The following is a 19060-nucleotide window of genomic DNA, read 5'->3' as shown; positions in this document are numbered from 1 at the left end:
TTGGGAAACATGGAAGCTCGGTTCTTGTCTGAGGCCGTTTTGCTGCATCTGGACCAGGATGTCTTGAATCTGTTAAGGATTCAAATAAATCTTAAGACTATGAAGACGTTTTGGATGAAAATGTTCTGCCCATAGCCAGAAGGTTTGGTCTCAGTCACAGGTCATGGGTCCCTCAGAAGGAGGATGACCTAAAACGATCGATTAGCCCTGAACTCGTAATATTAGAATATGAAGCAAAAGTCCATTTATTCAGTAATTTTACTTAGACTGAGAGACCATCTAAGGCACAGGTGTGAAACTAAGGCCTTCGAGCTACATTTGGCCCGTGAGATTAAATGTCAAGTTTATATTAAAACTGGCCTGCCGCCTCATTTGCTGCAAAGACCACCAATCCCAGCGATGTTAGGGCATGAGTGGAAGCACATCCCTTATTTCTGTTTACAGTCATTAGCATCCATGCTACTAGTATCAGTGTCTGCAGCGTGCCTCTTCAGTCTCGGACATACTGAAAATACTCCTCTGAATTTATAAATTTGCCGACTTCGAAGTCCAGACAGGAAAATTCCAACTGCTCAGTAATCTGCTCTTGGAAAAAAATATTTAAAAGATTCTAAAGATTTTAAATTCAAAATTGCTGAATATATACACATTTTAAAGTCCAAAAAAAAAACTGATACTTAAAGGGGCATTATGGAAGTCTGACAGCCAACCTGGTCCTGTAGAATGAGCCCTGGCATTTTGACGGATATTGCCTGTTTTTCTGTAAAATCACAGAAAAAGAGAGCTGCTCGGGTCCAGCTGGCTGCTTCATGCGAGTTCACGCCCAGGCATAGCCCGTAGCATTTGCTATCAGTAGCTTTAGCAGCAGAGAGAGAGGTAATGCCAACTCAGCGACTTTGTCGCTGTTCCTAACGCCTAGTGATGAACCTAGCCACGTTTCTGAGGACCCTTAGCTACTTTCTGTAAAACTTTCTTCTAGATATTTCTGGCAAATTAGCAACAAAATAGCCATTTTCGCTCCGAACCATTCTTTGAACGTTGTTTCAGCTGTCATCAAGCATATAAATGTTACAGATACAAAAGACGTCACTGGCGCTTTAGCTCACCTAGTAAGATGTCGGACTCCTGTGCAGAAGACCTGGGTTTGATTCTGGATGTGAACATAGTTTATTTGGAGTTTCTTTTTTACATTAATGGTATATTTTTTACAGTAAGATGCCCAAATTTTTATTTGAGACTCGCCGAACGGCATTGAATTCACAGATAAAAAAGATGTGGGTTCAACTTTCATTTTGGAACAATTTTTCAAGCAAGGGAAGGGAATGATCTGAGCATGCAGGAGGACTGACCCATCATAAACCTTTGTCGGCTGTGCTGAAGAGAAAGGTACAGAACCAAAGTATTTAATTAATTAGCTACACGTTCTCCTGTCCTCTGTCCTCCGGGCCACACACACACACACACACACACACACACACACACACACACACACACACACACACACACACACACACACTCAATGGACTGTCTCAGCTGTTTTTTTCGTTAAGGAGTGTGCACGTACAGCATGCGCGCCTCGTGCACGAGCCTACTATTGAAGCTGCCATTACACTTTTGGCCTGAAGGGGCAATCGTGAGCATAAAAATTCAAAACTCCTTAAAGTCCCTTTAATAAGTAATGAATACCACTGACGTGTTTTCTTTAAAATTAACTCTCTCATGTGTGATTTGGTTATTCCAGATTCAGTGTTTATGCAACAATAAGTTTGTTTCCAAATGAGAAGGTTCAACAACACATATCTGTAGATGAGTACATTTGCCATACCTTTTTCAATAAATAAGGAGTTTGTCCCCCAACTCAGTCCCAGTTTGTTTCACTTCGGCCCAGTATGAATTAGAGTTTGACATCCCTGATCATTAGGGTGTGATACGGTGAGTCTAGAATATTAAAACGTTTCACAAAATTCTAATTGAGATTTTAAATGTGGGGTTTTCATAAGCTGTAAGACATAATCACCACAATTATAACAAATAAAGGCTTGAAATATCGGGCTTTGTATGTAATGAGTCCATCTCAGATTAGATGTACCTTTTAAGATGAATTATTGGCATAAATTAACTTTTGCACCATATTCAGATTTTTTGAGTTGTACCTGTAGATCCTTTTTAACACCCGTCGAAGGAGCTTAAACCTGCAGTCAGGAGAAAAAATGCGTCAAACCTGAGACAACTGGAGCAGCGTGCTCATGAGGAGAATATCAGAACACCTGTTGACAGGTGCAGAAGTCTCTGAGAATTACAGAAATCAATGGTTTGTCTCAAGATGAGCAACAAAACTCTGAGTTTTTATCGTGGTTTTTACACAGAGCATAGGTTTTTTTTCTGTTATAAACCGCTATCTAAAAACGTGGTCTGATTTCCAATTATTCTTTCCACTTCTGTATAACTCATTAAAGAAAAAACCTGCAGGTGAGCAGTTGATTTTATAATTATTTTGTCTTTCTTCATAGTGTAAATCAATGTTTGCTTACATCATTTAAACGATTAAATGAATGCAGACTCGGTTGTTGCACCTTCTCTTGCATCTCCTTCCTCCAACCTTTGGCTCATACGCAGATAAACCTAATCCCAGAGAGGAGCCATTCTTTAGCTCTTGGGTTACACGCGGCCTGTTGCTTCATTTCCTCCTGTGATTCTACAGAAGCTCTTGCTTCATAGGACTGGAAAGTTTCCAAACGGCTCCAGTTTCATTTCTCATTATTTAACGTTCTTGCAGGTTTTCTGACAGTAATCTGAACTTCATAATTTAATTGGTTATTGTTAGCGGTTTCATTGTGTTGTTTTTAATATTGTACCAGATTTTCTGATTGATGGAAATCGCAAACCAAAAAAATGAGTTCATCCATCGTCATGTTTTCTGTCTTTGTAAGGAAACCAATTTTAAGGTGAGGATCACCAGACTGAGCGGGAATATGATTTAGATGTAGTTTGGTTTAAAAACAAACTAATATATGCTAAACGATAAACTTGAGTGGCAACAGAAAAGGCCTAGCGAGACTTCTTCCCAAATGTATGTAAATCGTGTTTGCACGAGCGCCTCGAACAGACACCAGTTGGAAAATGACAGCTCTGAGAGGAGAAACTGATTTGCAGCCTGTCTGTCGAACACCAGGAAGTTGCCTGTTTAAGTTGTTGTGGGCTTTGTTAGCGCTGCCTTTCTGTCAGCCAGACGAACAAGTGCTGTGGAGGATGCTTGTGGCATTTTAATTTCAATCAGTCCACATCAATGTTCGTCTCTAAAAGTCCAACCAAGGACTAGGTTTGCAAATTAGCTTCTGGCTAGAAAACCTCTGTACAAAACAACGATTGCATTGCCCTTACATATAACATTGTCTTTTGTGCAGTCCTTGTACAATGAACCCAAACTAAACTAAACCACATTGTCCGAAGAACCTTTTGGCCTTTTTCTTCCCATTGCCAAATCAGTTAAACAGTCAATTCTTGGAATTCTTTAACTGAAAGCAATACTTTAAGGAGGCACACTAGGTCTGCACCAGGGCAGGGGTTGAATTAGGCCCGACAGTGTCTCGGGTGGATTTCACGAAAGTCTCTTCGCAGAAAGAAAATCACTTTGTTGTTACCTGAGCAAACCACCTGTTTAATTAGAAACTAAATGTCAAAATGGAGACGGTGGAACAGGGTGTCCAGCTTTATGTCACTTAACCTTTGAGCTGGCCTCGATTGATGCCGTGTTTCACTTGCCTCGAAAGTGAGATCTGCAAATTACGTCAGACGAGATTTATCTGGGTTCCGGTTTCAAGCCGAAGAGCCAGTAGGATCTGCTAGCTGTTGGGCTGAGTGACCAGGCAAATCATTTTTAGCAATACAAACCTTGTATTTCTTTGCAGTAGCAATCACTAATAGTAACATGTTTGCTAACCGTGATTGGGAAGAATTACGTTCTGTATCACAAATGCTCATGCTCAAGGTGGCCTTGTTGGAACTTGCGGTCAAGGCTAGTCAGTCTTCGACTTCGACTTTCCATGTTAGAATTGTAACTTTGGGGGGGATTCTAGTTCACTTTTCTAACAAAGACCTCTGAAACTTTAACTTCTAAGTAGAAATAGAATGTAGGGCTGTCGCGGTAACCGCAAAAATGAAATATCGCAATATGAAGAAACCCACCGCGCTGCATCATGGGCCACCGCGATTACTGAACTTGGTTCAACCCAATGATGCATGTTGAGAAGGATGGCTGCACTGGTATCAAAACGAAACGTTACTTCGCTCCTTTAGGAGCACTTTGGTTTTCAGTACGTCAGCTGCTGCGCAGCCAGAGTCCTTGGCCGAGACAGAGCTGCCACCAGCGGCAAAAAAATAATAATAAACGCTCGAAGACCTGCTGAAGTCCCGGACAAGTACTGCTTCTGCAACCGTCCCGAAGAGAGTTTGAGCCGAGCTGGAGCTCACTCGCTACCTGCAGGAGGAATGCATCCACCCTAAGAAACCCCCCTGACATGGTGGAGCAACAACCGGGAGAGATTCCCTTTGCTCGCCAGAGTCGCACGCAAGTACGTGTGCGTTAGTGCAACGAGCGCACCATCCGAGAGGGTTTTCAGTGCTGGAAATGTTGCCACCCCTCTCAGATCCTCTCTCAAACCGTATATGGTTAACATGCTGGTTTTCCTTGTGGGTAACAAGAACGTGACCGAGCTATAAATCACCGTCATTCGTGTATGTGAAAGTGAAATGATAGTGCGCCCCCCCCCCTCCCCGGCGCGCCCGGTACATGTAATTTTTTATGCTTGATTTTAAACAACTAAACAAAATGGGGACTTGTTTCTTATTTGTTAGATGCTGCAGCCAAATTTGCATTTAAAAGTTTAACCTCCTGAATTTTGTTGTTTTTAAGTTCAGTCGGACTCCGACTGTCGGAGAAACAAACGTTACTGCGATCTGTGTTGTTACTGCCCTTTGATCTGCATTCAGTAAAGTGTTATAAAAGAAGGCACGGCAATTTTTAACCTTTTTTAAATGTGTAAACATTATGTTTAGATAGTACTGCAGTAAAAAAAGTGCTGCAATAATATCGCACACCGAAATATTAAGCCACCCTGAATCACCGCAGGAGGAATTCCTCAACCGCGACAGCCCTAATAGAATGTTTTGTTTGCACTTAGCAGGACAAAGCTTTGCTAAACTTTATGTCGAGCACTTGGCTCTGAGTAGATTCACGTTTTCATCAAAGTGTATTCATACTGCTTGTTAAAGATAATCCAGATGGTCTGAAGTGGAAGATTATAAACAATGTCATTAGTGGATAGATTTTTGAACAGCCTCAGTTTGGAGAAACAGATTAGTTCTGCCTAGATGAGCAGGGCCGAGACCAAAGTGGTCCACAGTTGTCCTAAAACAAAATAATCTAAAATAAAGTCAGTGAAACTGTTTTATAAACCTTTTGATCACTTTTACATTTCATGACTGTTTTCATTAGACTGATGTTAACATCAATGTTTCTGCCAGATTAACTATGTAATGTAAAATTGAAATCTGTTTTAATTTTATAAAATAATATTTACGAAACTGAATTGATAGGCGGATTGGTGCTGCGTCTGCAGTGATGCGGGCGTTGCACCGGTCGTGGTGAAGAGAGAGCTGAGCCAGAAGGCAAATCTCTCGATTTACCGGTCGATCTACGCATCTACCCCCACCTATGGTTATGAGCTTTGGGTAGTGACCGAAAGAACAAGATCGCAGATACAAGCGGCCAAATTGAGTTTTCTCTTTCTCATCCCATCTCAGGGTGGCTGGGCTCTCCCTTAGAGGTAGGGTGAGAATCTCGGTCATCCGGGAGGGCTTGGAGTAGATCCGCTGCCCCTCCACATCAAGAGGAGCCGGTTGAGGTGGCTCGGGCATCTGATTAGGATGCCTCCTGGACGCCTCCCTGGTGAGGTTTTCTGGGCACGTCCAACCGGGAGGAGGCCTAAAGGGAGACCCAGGACACGGTGGAGGGTCTATGTCTCTTGCCTGGCCAGGGAACGCCTTGGGGTATCCCTGGAAGAGCTAGCCCAACCGGCTGGGGGAAGTCTGGGCTTCTCAACTTAGGCTGCTGCTCATGCAACCCGACTTCGGATAAGCGGAAGAGAATGGATGGATGGATGGAATGAATCTTCACCTCCTCTCCTACTTTGGTCTTACCTTATTGCATGGTTTACTAGCTGTTGTTTTGTCAATGCTACCAGAATCAAATCATTACTTTGCCAAATTGAGATGTTGATAGAGAACTGTTCACAACCTTTTCACAGAAATCCACTTCAAACCATCTCTCTAGGAAGCTCAGTCCTACAACAGTGGACCACATTGTGCAGCTTTCCCTGTAAACTGAATCTAGGGTGACTGTTTCATGTGACAGTCACCTCAGTATTTTCACTGGATCTGAACCACAGTATGTGTTTCCTTTAGGCACTGGGAAGCTGTTAAGAAGTGGGACGAGGCTATTCAGCTGACTCCAGACAACTCGCAGATCTATGAAATGAAGTCACAGGTATAATTATGTGTTATAAATGACCGTAGATGTGATTTATCTACATATCATTCTGGGAACTGAACACTGATTCTGGGAGTTTCCTGTTCCCTCATCGCTTACAGTGCTACCAGTTAGAATGATTACAGCAACCAGAGAGCATGCACAGGTGGCTTTAAGATTAATTTGTATTTTCTGATTTTATTCTTTAAAGGCCAGGTTCACTGAGAAACCATTTTTACTTGTTCTTTTTAAATTTAATTGGTCACTGAGTTTAACATATAGACTAAATGTGATAATAGTGTCCTACCCCTATATCCTGCAATAGCCGTCAATAGAAACTAGACAAAAAAAATGCTTGGATTAGAAAAGCCAGTGACATTTGCATGTCATCATTTCAAGTTAACGCTCATGGATTCACCCATCTTGGCCCACAACGGGGAAGGCTGTTGTTGATTTAGTGTCCAGGAAATGGCCAAGAACGTTTCCGCTAGTAGAAGCTAACCGTTAGCATTAGCAACTCCACCACATGGCAGAACTGCTTCAGGCAGTGGAGATAAATCATCAGTGTTGCAGAGCAAACAGAGTCAGTGCTAGAGCCACATTACTGTTGGCCAATCAAAGATGAGATGTCTGATTATCGCGAGATAGGACTCCAAATCCTGCCGTTTTCTACTCACCTCATTTGGCTCACTAGTTCCTGAAACAGGAGCACCAGAGCTTTTTCCCCTGCAGAGATCGATTCACAATACATCCATTTATACTAGAGACCACTGCAGTTGTGCTGAAAAAAATGAGTGAACTTGGTCTTTGGGGCAGTAGTAGCTCAGGAGGTAGAGCGGGTTGTCCAGTAATTGGAAGGTTGCAGGTTCGATCCCGGCTCCAAGAATTCTGCTGTTGTGTCCTTGGGCAAGACACTTAACCCACCTTGCCTGCTGGTGGTGGTCGGAGGGACCGGTGGCACCTGTGCTCGGCAGCCTCACCTCTGTCAGTGTGCCGCAGGGCAGCTGTGGCTACGTTATAGGTCATCACCATCACCGCGTGAATGTGTGTGAATGGATGAATGATACACAGTTTGTAGTGTAGAGCGCTTTGGAGTCCTCTGACTCTGACAAGTGCGGGTCATTTATCATTTTAAGGGGTCCTAGAATTCAATAGAACATTACCTTGTTGTTGAATATGGGCAGATCAGAGTGTCAATTGTACCAAGAAGTCTGTGCCGTTGCTAGCCAGCTCTTAAATGCAAATGAGAAATTTTATAAAGTGCACGGAGAAAGTTTTTTCTGAGAAAAGCTGGTTTAACACATCATCATCTTAGAGACACACCTTCAAATTGGCATGTCCCAACCCACTTTAATTTGACAAATTATAAATGGTGGTGGTAATGCTAAACACGAACAACACTAGCCCGAACCACTGCTAAGATTAGCCCGAGATACTGCTAACTTACTTGCAGTAGCTCGGGCTCGGTTGTTGGTGTCATGCTGGGCTGCAGTCTTTTGACCCACGACATGCAGAATCATGCACGGAGACAAAGGTAAGTAAAAAGGTTTATTATAATGTATGAAGGAGATGATGGTCTGAGATCCGATGGTTCCGGTGGGGTTCTAGAACAGAGACTGGAGTGAGTATATGCAGGTTTGACCGTGAAAGAAATGAGTTTGTAGCTTACAGTTTCCTGGTTGTTGGTAAGGCTGAGAGGGGTGGGCGAGTCACGGCTGGCTGAGCTGGTAGAGCGAGAGTCAGGTGAGGCTGGGAGCTGAGTACCAGAGTTGGAGGTGTCCGAGTTGGCAGGTGGGGATTTGGAGAGCAGGCGGTCAGGGGTGAGCGATGGGACTGGCAGACAGGGTTGGAATCCGATGAGTCTTCTTGCAGCTGATGGAGGCTTGGTTGGTGGAGGAGAAGTTTCCTGAGGAGGTCGGAGGAGAACAGGACAGATAATCTCAGGAAGGCGAGATACAAAAAAAACAAGTTTTCAGACATGCGCTAGGTGCTGGCAAAGTTCTACCCAATGCTGAGTATCATCCGGTACTGATGAGTTGTCCCAACGCTCCTTAAATCCCCTGACCACTGATGAACAGATAGGTAGCAGCTGCTCTCCAGCTGCTCTCCAGACACACCCACCTGCACACAGAAGACTCAGCACAACACAGTTAGATTCAGCAAACCATGACAGTACCCCCCCCCCTCAAGGGCCGCCACCCGGCGGCGAAGAGGAGGAGGAGGCGGAGGCGGAGGAGGCACGAGAAGCGTCAAACTCCCGGATGAGGGATGGGTCGTCAATCCAAGAACCAGGGATCCATTGACGGTGCTCCGGGCCATAACCCACCCAATCAACCAAGAACTGGCGACCTCGGCCACGGGGTCTGGCATCCAACAGGCGACGAACCCGGTAACCCATACTACCATCAGCAAGACGGACAGGCGGCGGGGGATCAGAGGCAGAAGCGGGACACAGGGAACTGGATGACACAGGCTTGATGAGAGAGACATGGAAGACTGGATGGATCTTGAGCGAGGGAGGCAAAGAGAGACGAACAGACCAGGGACTGATGACCTCACATATGGTATAAGGGCCTATGAACCGGGGGGAGAGTTTCTTGCTGGTGTCTTTGAGCTTGATGTCCTTGGTCGAAAGCCACACTTGTTGTCCACAAGCATAAGGAGGAGCCGGACGACGATGGCGGTCCGCCAGTCGCCGATTCCGTTCGGCTGTGCGGTGCAAAGCGGCACGAGTCTGGGTCCAGGTTCTTCTTGCTCGTCGAATGAACTGTGGCACGGTGGTTGTTGTAGGGAGATCAGACGGGAAAAGTGGAGGTTGATAGCCTAAAGAAGATTCGAACGGGGATTGACCAGTAGCAGAGGAAACATGGGCGTTGTGAGCGTACTCAATCCAGGGAAGTTGGGTGCTCCAGCTAGTTGGATTTGAGGAGCACACACAACGAAGCATGGCCTCCAACTCCTGGTTGAGTCGCTCACATTGGCCGTTGGTTTGGGGGTGATATCCGGAACTCAGGGAGACGCTGGCTCCTAGTGAGGTAGCAAATTCCTTCCAGACCCTGGAGAGGAATTGGGGACCACGATCTGAAAGGATTTCTGTTGGGATTCCATGTAGGCGGAAAACGTGTTTTATGAGAAGTTCGGCGGTGACGGCGGAGGAAGGAAGAGACTTTAAGGGGACGAAATGACAGGCCTTAGAAAACCTATCGATGATGGATAAAATAACTGAAAAACCCTTAGAGGGAGGCAGACCGGTGACAAAATCCAGGGCTATGTGGGACCAAGGGCGAGAAGGAATTGGCAGAGGTTTAAGTAATCCAGAGGGAGGTTGGTTAGTACCTTTATTGCGGGCACATACCTGACAGGCGCTGATGTATTCCTTTATGTCTCTGTACATGGAGGGCCACCAGAAGGACCGACGAACCAGAGCAAGGGTACGGCCAACTCCGGGATGTATTGAAAATCTGGCTGTATGTGCCCAGTGGATGACTGACCCTCGGACCTGTTGTGGAACATAGAGCTTCTGGGGAGGACCGTTCCCTGGGTCCGGGTCAGTTCGTTGCGCCTCTATTACCTTTTGTGAGATATCCCAGGTGATTGATGCCAGAACGCAGGATGGAGGAAGTATGGTAGCGGGTTCCTGGTCTTTGTCTGTGGAGTACTGACGGGACAGGGCATCTGGTTTCACATTTTTGGTTCCGGGTCTGAAAGAGATAGTGAAGTTGAACCGAGTGAAAAACAGAGACCAACGGGACTGTCTGGGGTTAAGTCTTTTGGCTTCCTTCAGATAAGCGAGGTTCTTGTGATCTGTCCAGATTATGATGGGGTACTCAGCTCCCTCCAGCCAATGGCGCCATTCCTCCAGTGCAAGTTTCACTGCCAGCAACTCCCGGTCACCCACATCATAATTTTGTTCTGCAGGCGAGAGTTTCTTTGAAAAAAAAGCACAGGGGTGAAGCAAGTTATCGGAAGGAGACCTCTGGGAGAGAACAGCCCCCACCCCGGAGTCTGAAGCGTCCACTTCAACTGTGAATTGAAGAGTGGGATCGGGACGAGACAGGACAGGAGCTTGTGAAAAACGAGTCTTTAACTCCAGAAAAGCGGTGTCTGCCTCAGGGGTCCATACAAAAGTTCTCTTAGTGGATGTTAATTTGGTGAGAGGTGATGCTATTTGGCTGTAGTTGCGGATGAACCTTCTGTAAAAATTAGCGAACCCTAGGAACCGTTGTAACTGTTTACGGGTGGTGGGAGTGGGCCAATCACGAACTGCTTGGATCTTCTCGGGATCTGTCTTCAACCGCCCGCTCTCCAAGACGAATCCAAGAAACTTCACGGATGAGGCGTGGAATTCGCATTTCTCGGCTTTAACAAAGAGGCGGTTTTCCAAAAGACGTTGCAGTACAGCTCGGACGTGATGGCGGTGTTCTGAGAGGCTGCTGGAGAATATCAGGATATCGTCGAGGTAAACTGTAACGAACTTATCAATGAAATCGTGGAGAACCGAGTTGACTAGTGACTGGAAAACAGCAGGGGCGTTGGTGAGGCCAAAGGGCATTACCAGATATTCATAGTGGCCCAAGGGTGTCTTGAATGCCGTCTTCCACTCGTCACCCTCTCGGATACGGACCAGGTGGTAAGCATTACGGAGATCTAGTTTTGTGAAAATGGTGGCTTTCTGGACAGGATCAAAAGTGGAGGATAACAGAGGCAGAGGATACTTGTTTTTTATTGTAATTTGGTTAAGCCCCCTATAATCGATACAGGGGCGTAGAGAGCCGTCCTTTTTTGCAACAAAGAAAAAACCTGCTCCAAGAGGAGATGTAGATGGGCGAATAATACCGGCAGCTAGAGATTCTGAAATGTAAGTGGCCATGCATTCCCGTTCGGGCTTGGACAAACTGTATAATCTACTGGAGGGTAATGTAGCGCCCTGCAGGAGATCAATACAGCAGTCGTACGGGCGATGAGGTGGCAGAGAGGAGGCCCGGTCTTTACAGAACACAGCTTGTAAATCATGATATTCAGATGGAACCAGAGACAGATCGGGAGGAGTAGGTGTACTGGAAACTGGAGCTGAGACAGAGAGGTTAGCAGATAGGAGGCAGTGAGATAAGCAATATGGGCTCCAGGATGAAATCTGATTGGTTTTCCAGTCAATGTGAGGATTGTGAGTGACTAACCAGTCATGACCCAAAACAACCGGAGTCTGGGGCGAAGGGAACACGAAAAAGGTTATGGTTTCATGATGGTTACCGGAGATTAACAACTTTACTGGCGCTGTCTGGTGGGTGATTGTGGTCAGCGAATTACCGTCCAATGATGATGCCCTGATGGGGGTGGTAAGTGGTGTCGTAGGAATGTTGAGTCGGTCCACGATTGTCTGGTCCAGAAGGTTTCTCTCACAACCTGAATCCACCAAGGCCTTAGCAGGAAAACAGTCCTGATTAAATGAGACAGAGCAGTTTAGTTCACAACGGGAAGACTTGTTATCCATATTACCACCCACCAATACTCCCGGAATTATTGGCGGGCTCTCCCTTTTGGGCAAACAGGGCAACTAGACAGGAAATGGCCAGGCTTTCCACAATACAAGCAAAGTCGGGAGGAGAGTCTGTGTAATCTTTCCTCTGGAGTTAGGCTGGCCCGGCCAACCTGCATGGGCTCGTCCTGAGGGACCGAAACATTGATGGGTCTTGGTGGTGAAGCGGATTGGACAAATTGGTTTTGCAACACTGGCTGATAACACGGCTGGACAGGTCTTGGGCGGCTTCGTTGCCTCTTCTCTATGCGGGCAGCCAAACTGATCAGGTCCTCCAATGTTTCTGGTTCTGGACAAAAAGCTAATTGGTCTTGCAAACTAGTGTTGAGGGCTTGGGAGAAGGCTCCTTTGAGGGAGTCTGGATCCATTTTGGAGATGGTAGCGAGGGTTCTAAAGTCTATGGCAAAATCTAGGACCGTTTGTTTACCTTGTTTCATATTCCATAATGTCTTTGATATCTCGGCGGGTGTTTCAGTATTGTCAAAAGTGTTCCTAAATTCAGTGAGAAAATCGTGCAATGTGCCTTTAAGAAAATCAGGATCACGACTACGTGCCTCTGCCCATTGGAGGGCGCGACCGCGGAGCAGACCTACGATGTAGGAAATCTTTATTTGGTCATTGTTGTATGTTTCAGGGTATGTTCCGAAAGTTAGATCACATTGCAGGAGAAAACCTCGAACTTGGCCGAATTCACCCCGGTAAGTGTCTGATGGAGAAGACTCCGGGACCCGGAAATGCAAACGGGGTGCTTGGACGGTTTGAACCGGAAGCGCTTGAGCGGCTGACGGCGGAGCAGAAGGAATAGACGCTGTTAGTTTATCATTGAACTGCCGGATTACGGATTCTAATTGAAACAGGTGTTGGTTTGTTTTGGACTGGTGCTCGAGAAGGGACTGGATGGAATTTTCATGTTTGAATAAAGTCGAGGCGAGAGCCGGCGGGAGAGATTCTGCGAGTGGGTCAGAATTTTGACCGGATGATTCTGTCATGCTGGGCTGCAGTCTTTTGACCCACGACATGCAGAATCATGCACGGAGACAAAGGTAAGTAAAAAGGTTTATTATAATGTATGAAGGAGATGATGGTCTGAGATCCGATGGTTCCGGTGGGGTTCTAGAACAGAGACTGGAGTGAGTATATGCAGGTTTGACCGTGAAAGAAATGAGTTTGTAGCTTACAGTTTCCTGGTTGTTGGTAAGGCTGAGAGGGGTGGGCGAGTCACGGCTGGCTGAGCTGGTAGAGCGAGAGTCAGGTGAGGCTGGGAGCTGAGTACCAGAGTTGGAGGTGTCCGAGTTGGCAGGTGGGGATTTGGAGAGCAGGCGGTCAGGGGTGAGCGATGGGACTGGCAGACAGGGTTGGAATCCGATGAGTCTTCTTGCAGCTGATGGAGGCTTGGTTGGTGGAGGAGAAGTTTCCTGAGGAGGTCGGAGGAGAACAGGACAGATAATCTCAGGAAGGCGAGATACAAAAAAAACAAGTTTTCAGACATGCGCTAGGTGCTGGCAAAGTTCTACCCAATGCTGAGTATCATCCGGTACTGATGAGTTGTCCCAACGCTCCTTAAATCCCCTGACCACTGATGAACAGATAGGTAGCAGCTGCTCTCCAGCTGCTCTCCAGACACACCCATCTGCACACAGAAGACTCAGCACAACACAGTTAGATTCAGCAAACCATGACAGTTGGATGAGAGTAAAACATCAAATGTTGGGAAGAATGTTGTGGAATGTAACGTTCCAGGATGCACTGGGAATATTCAGACTGATTGAATGCAAGATGGATCATAGCTTCCCTGTTGAGTTATACGGCTAGTGTACACAGCTTTACACAGAGTATCCGGTTTCGGTCAACATCATAGAGCCATTGGTGTAATCCGACCTATCAGCACAACTCATTTAACATTTATTTCCAACCTAAGTGCGCAGAGCAAACCAGTCTTTCCACTATAACAGCTCGGTAATGGGGTTATGTTTGGCCATTTGTTAGGGCTCCTGAGCCTTTTGAGCCCCAACAAAGTTTCAAATGATATATAGAGACTTAAAAGTTGTTATTCAGAGTTTTCCCCCTCTCAGGAATTATGTATGATTTTATTTTATTTTTTAGAAATCTGTAAGAGTGGTAGTTGTACCCTGTACTGTGATTTTGAGCAAAGTACCATTAGCAGATGGTTACAATCAACTTGTTTACAAATCAAAATGTGTTTTCCTGGTCAGCTTGTTGCATGAGGTCCCGCATAGTTACACATCATTGCTGGACCCGGGATTATTATTTTTTCTTCCTATGAGTTGGTGTGTCAGTAGACTCAGGGTCATTATTCCTTTTCGTGTCCTCTTTGAAAATAAGATTTCTTTACTCAGCCTTTTTTGGGGGGAGGGGACCATGACGCCAATGATGTAATCAGCCCAAATGGAGCTTTCTATTTTTTTGTTCATTTCTTCTAACCAACACAATAATCATTGACATAAAAAAGTCTCCTCTTGTATCCACAGTCATTCACATCACATGGAGTTGTGTTTGCCTAATGTGATATTATCCATTGTTGGTAATTTGAGAAGGAAATCATTAAAGGGCCAGGCCTGGAGAAACCCTATCCCATCTTTTCCCCTCTTATGTCGTGAGTCACATCAACACAAAACAGCGTCAGGCTGGCCTTTCTAATGTTGTTGTTTGGGTTATTTTTGGCTACATGTGTACTATGCTCTTACCTATCGGTGTCTGTTGCCATTGTTGGTGTTTAGATTCAGAGGCTCGTGTGAGGTGCATCGTGACAGAGACACTGACACACTTCTTTATCCCCTCAGTTGTTTCCTCCTGTTTGATTCAGTCACTAGTTCCCTCGCATCCGAGCTCCTGGTGGTCTGAAACTGGGTCTAACCAAATCATCCTCTTTTGTTTACATGTTTGTTTACATTTAGTTTTTAGATTTATCTTACTGTATCTCTCAGTAAGACAGGAAAGTTTTGGTTGGTTATCACCTGATTAATTTTATGATTATGGGATAAATACAGATAGAAACACAACAAGCACATAGCAGTCATTCTTTTCATTTTCAATTGCAAAAAACTAAATGAAACAGTCACTGATGTTTTTGTTATTGGCATTTGAATCGGATGCAAAAACCCCAAAGCGCTTGTTGTTTTTTTTTTGTATTTTTAATTTTAGACTGTTCAAAAATTTGAAAATAATAAAGCGAATAATTAGATTTTAATATTTAATTTCTCAAGTGTCCACATGAACCGTTGTAGGCAGCAAGGTGTATTTATGTCTCCAGCAGATACATTTATGGAGATGAGCAGCAATCAAAGCTAAAAGGGACAGCAGTAGCTCAGGAGGTAGAGCAGGTTGTCCAGTAATTGGAAGGTTGCAGGTTCGATCCCGGCTCCCACCAGAGAATTCTGTTGTTGTGTGCTTGGGCAAGACACTTAACCCACCTTGCCTGCTGGTGGTGGTCGGAGGAACCGGTGGCGCCTGTGTTCGGCAGCCTCACCTCTGTCAGTGTGCCCCAGAGAAGCTGTGGCTACATCCTAGCTCATCACCACCAGCGTGTGAATGTGTGCTGTAGAACCCTAAGAAGGCGCTTTACAAATACGGGCCATTTACCATTTAACAGTAGAAGAAGAAACTATAAAAATCATAAGATGCTTCACAAAAACAAAAAAATAATTAAAAAAAGATTTTAAACATTTCTATATAAAAATTATTTTAAAAATGTCGTAATAAAAAATGGGGATAGTGGAAAATTTTAAAGAAAAAAAGATGAGAAGGAAGGAAGAAAGAAAATGAGTTAGAAAAGGTAATATGGGATCCCTGGAAACACCTATAAAAGTATTTTCACAAGATGTGTGGAAACAAACAGAGATCCGTTTACTTGTTTATATGAACGGAGTCTAGACAGATGTGTTGATCTTCCTATTAGGGAAAATATCTCCGCTTGTTGAAATTATCACATGAGAACAATAAATATATATTTTTGTCTTCTGCAAACTGAACATTAAAGTAACAAAACTCATGTTTCACTGTTCCACTAAACAGAAACATAACTCTGCATCTCATTAGCTGGATTCAAGGTGTGGCCAGCTGGATCCAGTGTTCCTGCCCGGTGTGCTCTCTCGACTCGGGGGAATACGCGTTCTCTCTGGGACAACTATATAAACACAACACCTGTCCACGTAAACCCGACCTAATATTAAGATGATAATAATGCAATATAACAATGTTACTCCTTGTCTTTAAACAACTCCATATTATTTAGAATAATTTAGTTTTACTATTTTTTTTCTTGTTACGTTCATTTAATGCTTCAGTGAGATGTAGTGACTGTAGATGTGCTCTACCAAGTTGGTTGAGCAGGCAGGTAAAGGTTAAACAATGTTATATTTATCTTTATAGGCAGCCTAAAGCCTGAGTCATGCTTCTCCGTCAGCTCCAAAAGGGAGAGACACGCACGGACGGAGATGTTTTGCTCTCAAACTTCTACGTCTCCTGGGGAGTGTTGCAAAGCAATTCCCCGCCAGGACAACAGAGGGCGTAGCGCTGTACTGTGGTACCCTGTCATGTATCTGTCCAATATAGTGTGTTTATATTGTGTTTTTTGTATATAAGAGACTTTTTAACACGGACAAATTTGTGCGCTCGCCACCTCTAAACCCACGTTTCCTGTCATTTCCGTCCACAAATAAAACGCTTGCTGCGCATCTTTTCACTCCTCCAGTCACGGGGGAATAAAACGTTCATATTTTTAGAGTTTTTTTGCGAGGTGTTCTTCAAGCTTCTCCGTGTCTGCCGCTAGTTATCCTCGGCTCTCTTTATGTTTTTGAGGGCGCAATGGCAGCGGTGTAGACGACATCGGTGCCCTGACCAATCACAAGCTTGCGTTCTCCGTCTCGACGGACGGATGTTTAGAAAAGAGAGCTCGACTCCGTCCGTCCTTGCCGGGGCTCTCCAGCAGGCCCGCAAGGACGGATAATGGTGTTGCGTGTGTCCGCACTGACGCAGACGCAGAAGCATGACTCAGGCTTAAGTCTACGTTTTTTCACACAAAACCTAAAATCATGTTTGCCGCCTGTGGAAAATAAGCAATTTCTCTGCATCAAATTGTGCCTTTAAAATTCAACGCCATCATACATGAACTCAATAACTGCCCGACTGCCAGCGTTTTTGAGCATTTTTACTGCTTTTTGAAGAGTCAGAACGTTGTGCTCTACGCTCATGTAGACTACCAAAACAAAGAGTAGACTCACTTCATACATCAGGAAGAATTAGCGTGTTTCTAGAGTTTTCCGTTCTTTCACAATCCGTTGTCGCAGTGTGAGCAGCAGAAGCTTTTCCGGTTATAGCTTCCCGCTTTTTTTCACAGCAGCGTCCTAAACGATCTCCCAATTTATGGATTTTCTGCTTCCTGATCACATGACGTGTGACACACACAGGTGAAGATCAGCTTTAGAGATGTGATGCTTACTCTCAGGGTGCGGAGACTCGTTCCCAGGCCCGCCCCGTTAAAACATGACTTTTGACCTCGCCCACCCCAAGGACGGTTTCATCTGCACAGTTCACAAGGTTTCTCTTATTTAACTATGTGTTAAAAACACGGAGTGCAGAAAGATTAGAGGAAAGGTTTTCTGTGAGCATTTGAGGTATTTTTTTTTTTTGGTGCTCTCTGTTTGTCAATCCTTGTTAGGTTTTTTTATTTTGGAGATGCATGGTTTCATGGATGAAATCACTAAGCTTGTACTTTGTGTCTGCAGGTCTTGACCATGTTGCATGAAGAGTTTCCAGCTGTGAAGGCTGCAGAGATGGCTGTGAAGTTCCAGCCGTTGTGGTGGCAGGCCTGGCAGACCCTGGGCCGCGCACAGCTCAACCTAGGAGAGGTGGATCTGGTGAGTACGATGGCGACTTGTGGCCGAAACGATGGCTTGCTGCAAAGAGCCAGGGAATGTGTTGTCAGTTTCAGTCATTTGATGGAGTGTTTAAAGGTATTGGCCAGACTCGGCATTAAAATTGTAGAAATTCAGTGTAACTACACTTTAACATTTATATAAATATGAACTGGGTTCAATTTTACATTATGTTTAGTCATAAATCATTACAGAAAATCAAAATCCTCTCCTCCAGACAGTGAAGAACTGTGTTCCGCACACGTCACTCCAACACGTTAAACAAGGTAGTATAGTAAACAACTGTAGTTTGTTTCCTGCCGTGCTCTTAATTATTACGGAAAATTGCGTTCACATCTGCAGCAACAGGTCTGAGCCATATATCCGTGTCCTACACGCATTTTTAAATAACAGATCTGATCTAAGATATTGACCTTCATCTATAAATCCATCTAGAACCACACCGGCACTTCTGGACTCCAGACGAGTCCCGTTAGCATGACTGCAGCAACACTGCTAACTGTGTTAGCTCTGGTAAGGAAAAAACAAGTCATTTGGACATATAATCTAAAAGATAATCCCCATATTTCAACATTTGATCCTCCTGGTACCGGTAGAGCCTCTGTGCGATCCTGGATTAGTGCAAACGAGTCAAACTAAGGAGTTACTCCAGCATCAGGAAGATTTATTCTGCTAAGCTATTGGTTACGTATATCAATACATACAGGCAGCGGTAAAACTGGCAGCACGTTATTTTATTTATTTTAAGATTATTGAATTATATTGGGACAGTATGATGGAGCTTAGACCAGCTGATAACTCGTTTATCATCTTAGAGCTCCTGGTGGAAGCTCTATGAGCACAGAAATGAAATTCCATTTTTGGTTCTTTTTAAAACACAGAAAAGGTTTCGCTTTACCTTGCTGACAGTTTTGTTTGCGGCTGCAAACATACTCAGAGCTGATGGTGGCGTCACTTCCTACTCCGTTTATCCGCGGGCAGCAGAGGACGTTGTCGCCCTCTGCTGCCCGCTCTCCCCTCTCCGACGATGCAGTCCCATGCACGATCCAATGTGTAGACCCCATCGTCTCTGTTCATGGTCCCACATCCACGTCTCCTTATCTC

The 19060-nt window shown here is 44.8% G+C and overlaps 1 protein-coding gene across 2 annotated transcripts in view; it reads left to right on the top strand.

The window, feature by feature from the left end:
* Nucleotides 1-19060, top strand: part of ttc33 (tetratricopeptide repeat domain 33) — a 28942-nt gene that overhangs the window by 4315 nt on the left and 5567 nt on the right. For both annotated transcript variants that reach the window (XM_015943217.3, XM_015943218.3), the window contains exons 3-4: nucleotides 6463-6544; nucleotides 17807-17938. In XM_015943217.3, coding sequence (XP_015798703.1) covers nucleotides 6463-6544; nucleotides 17807-17938 — 214 coding nt within the window. The remainder of the gene's footprint in view (nucleotides 1-6462; nucleotides 6545-17806; nucleotides 17939-19060) is intronic.

The sequence above is a fragment of the Nothobranchius furzeri genome, chromosome 6, assembly GCF_043380555.1.
Source record: "Nothobranchius furzeri strain GRZ-AD chromosome 6, NfurGRZ-RIMD1, whole genome shotgun sequence".
NCBI lineage: Eukaryota > Metazoa > Chordata > Actinopteri > Cyprinodontiformes > Nothobranchiidae > Nothobranchius > Nothobranchius furzeri.
The sequence above is the reverse complement of the archived record's forward strand: the minus strand, read 5'-3'. Positions and strand labels throughout refer to the sequence as shown.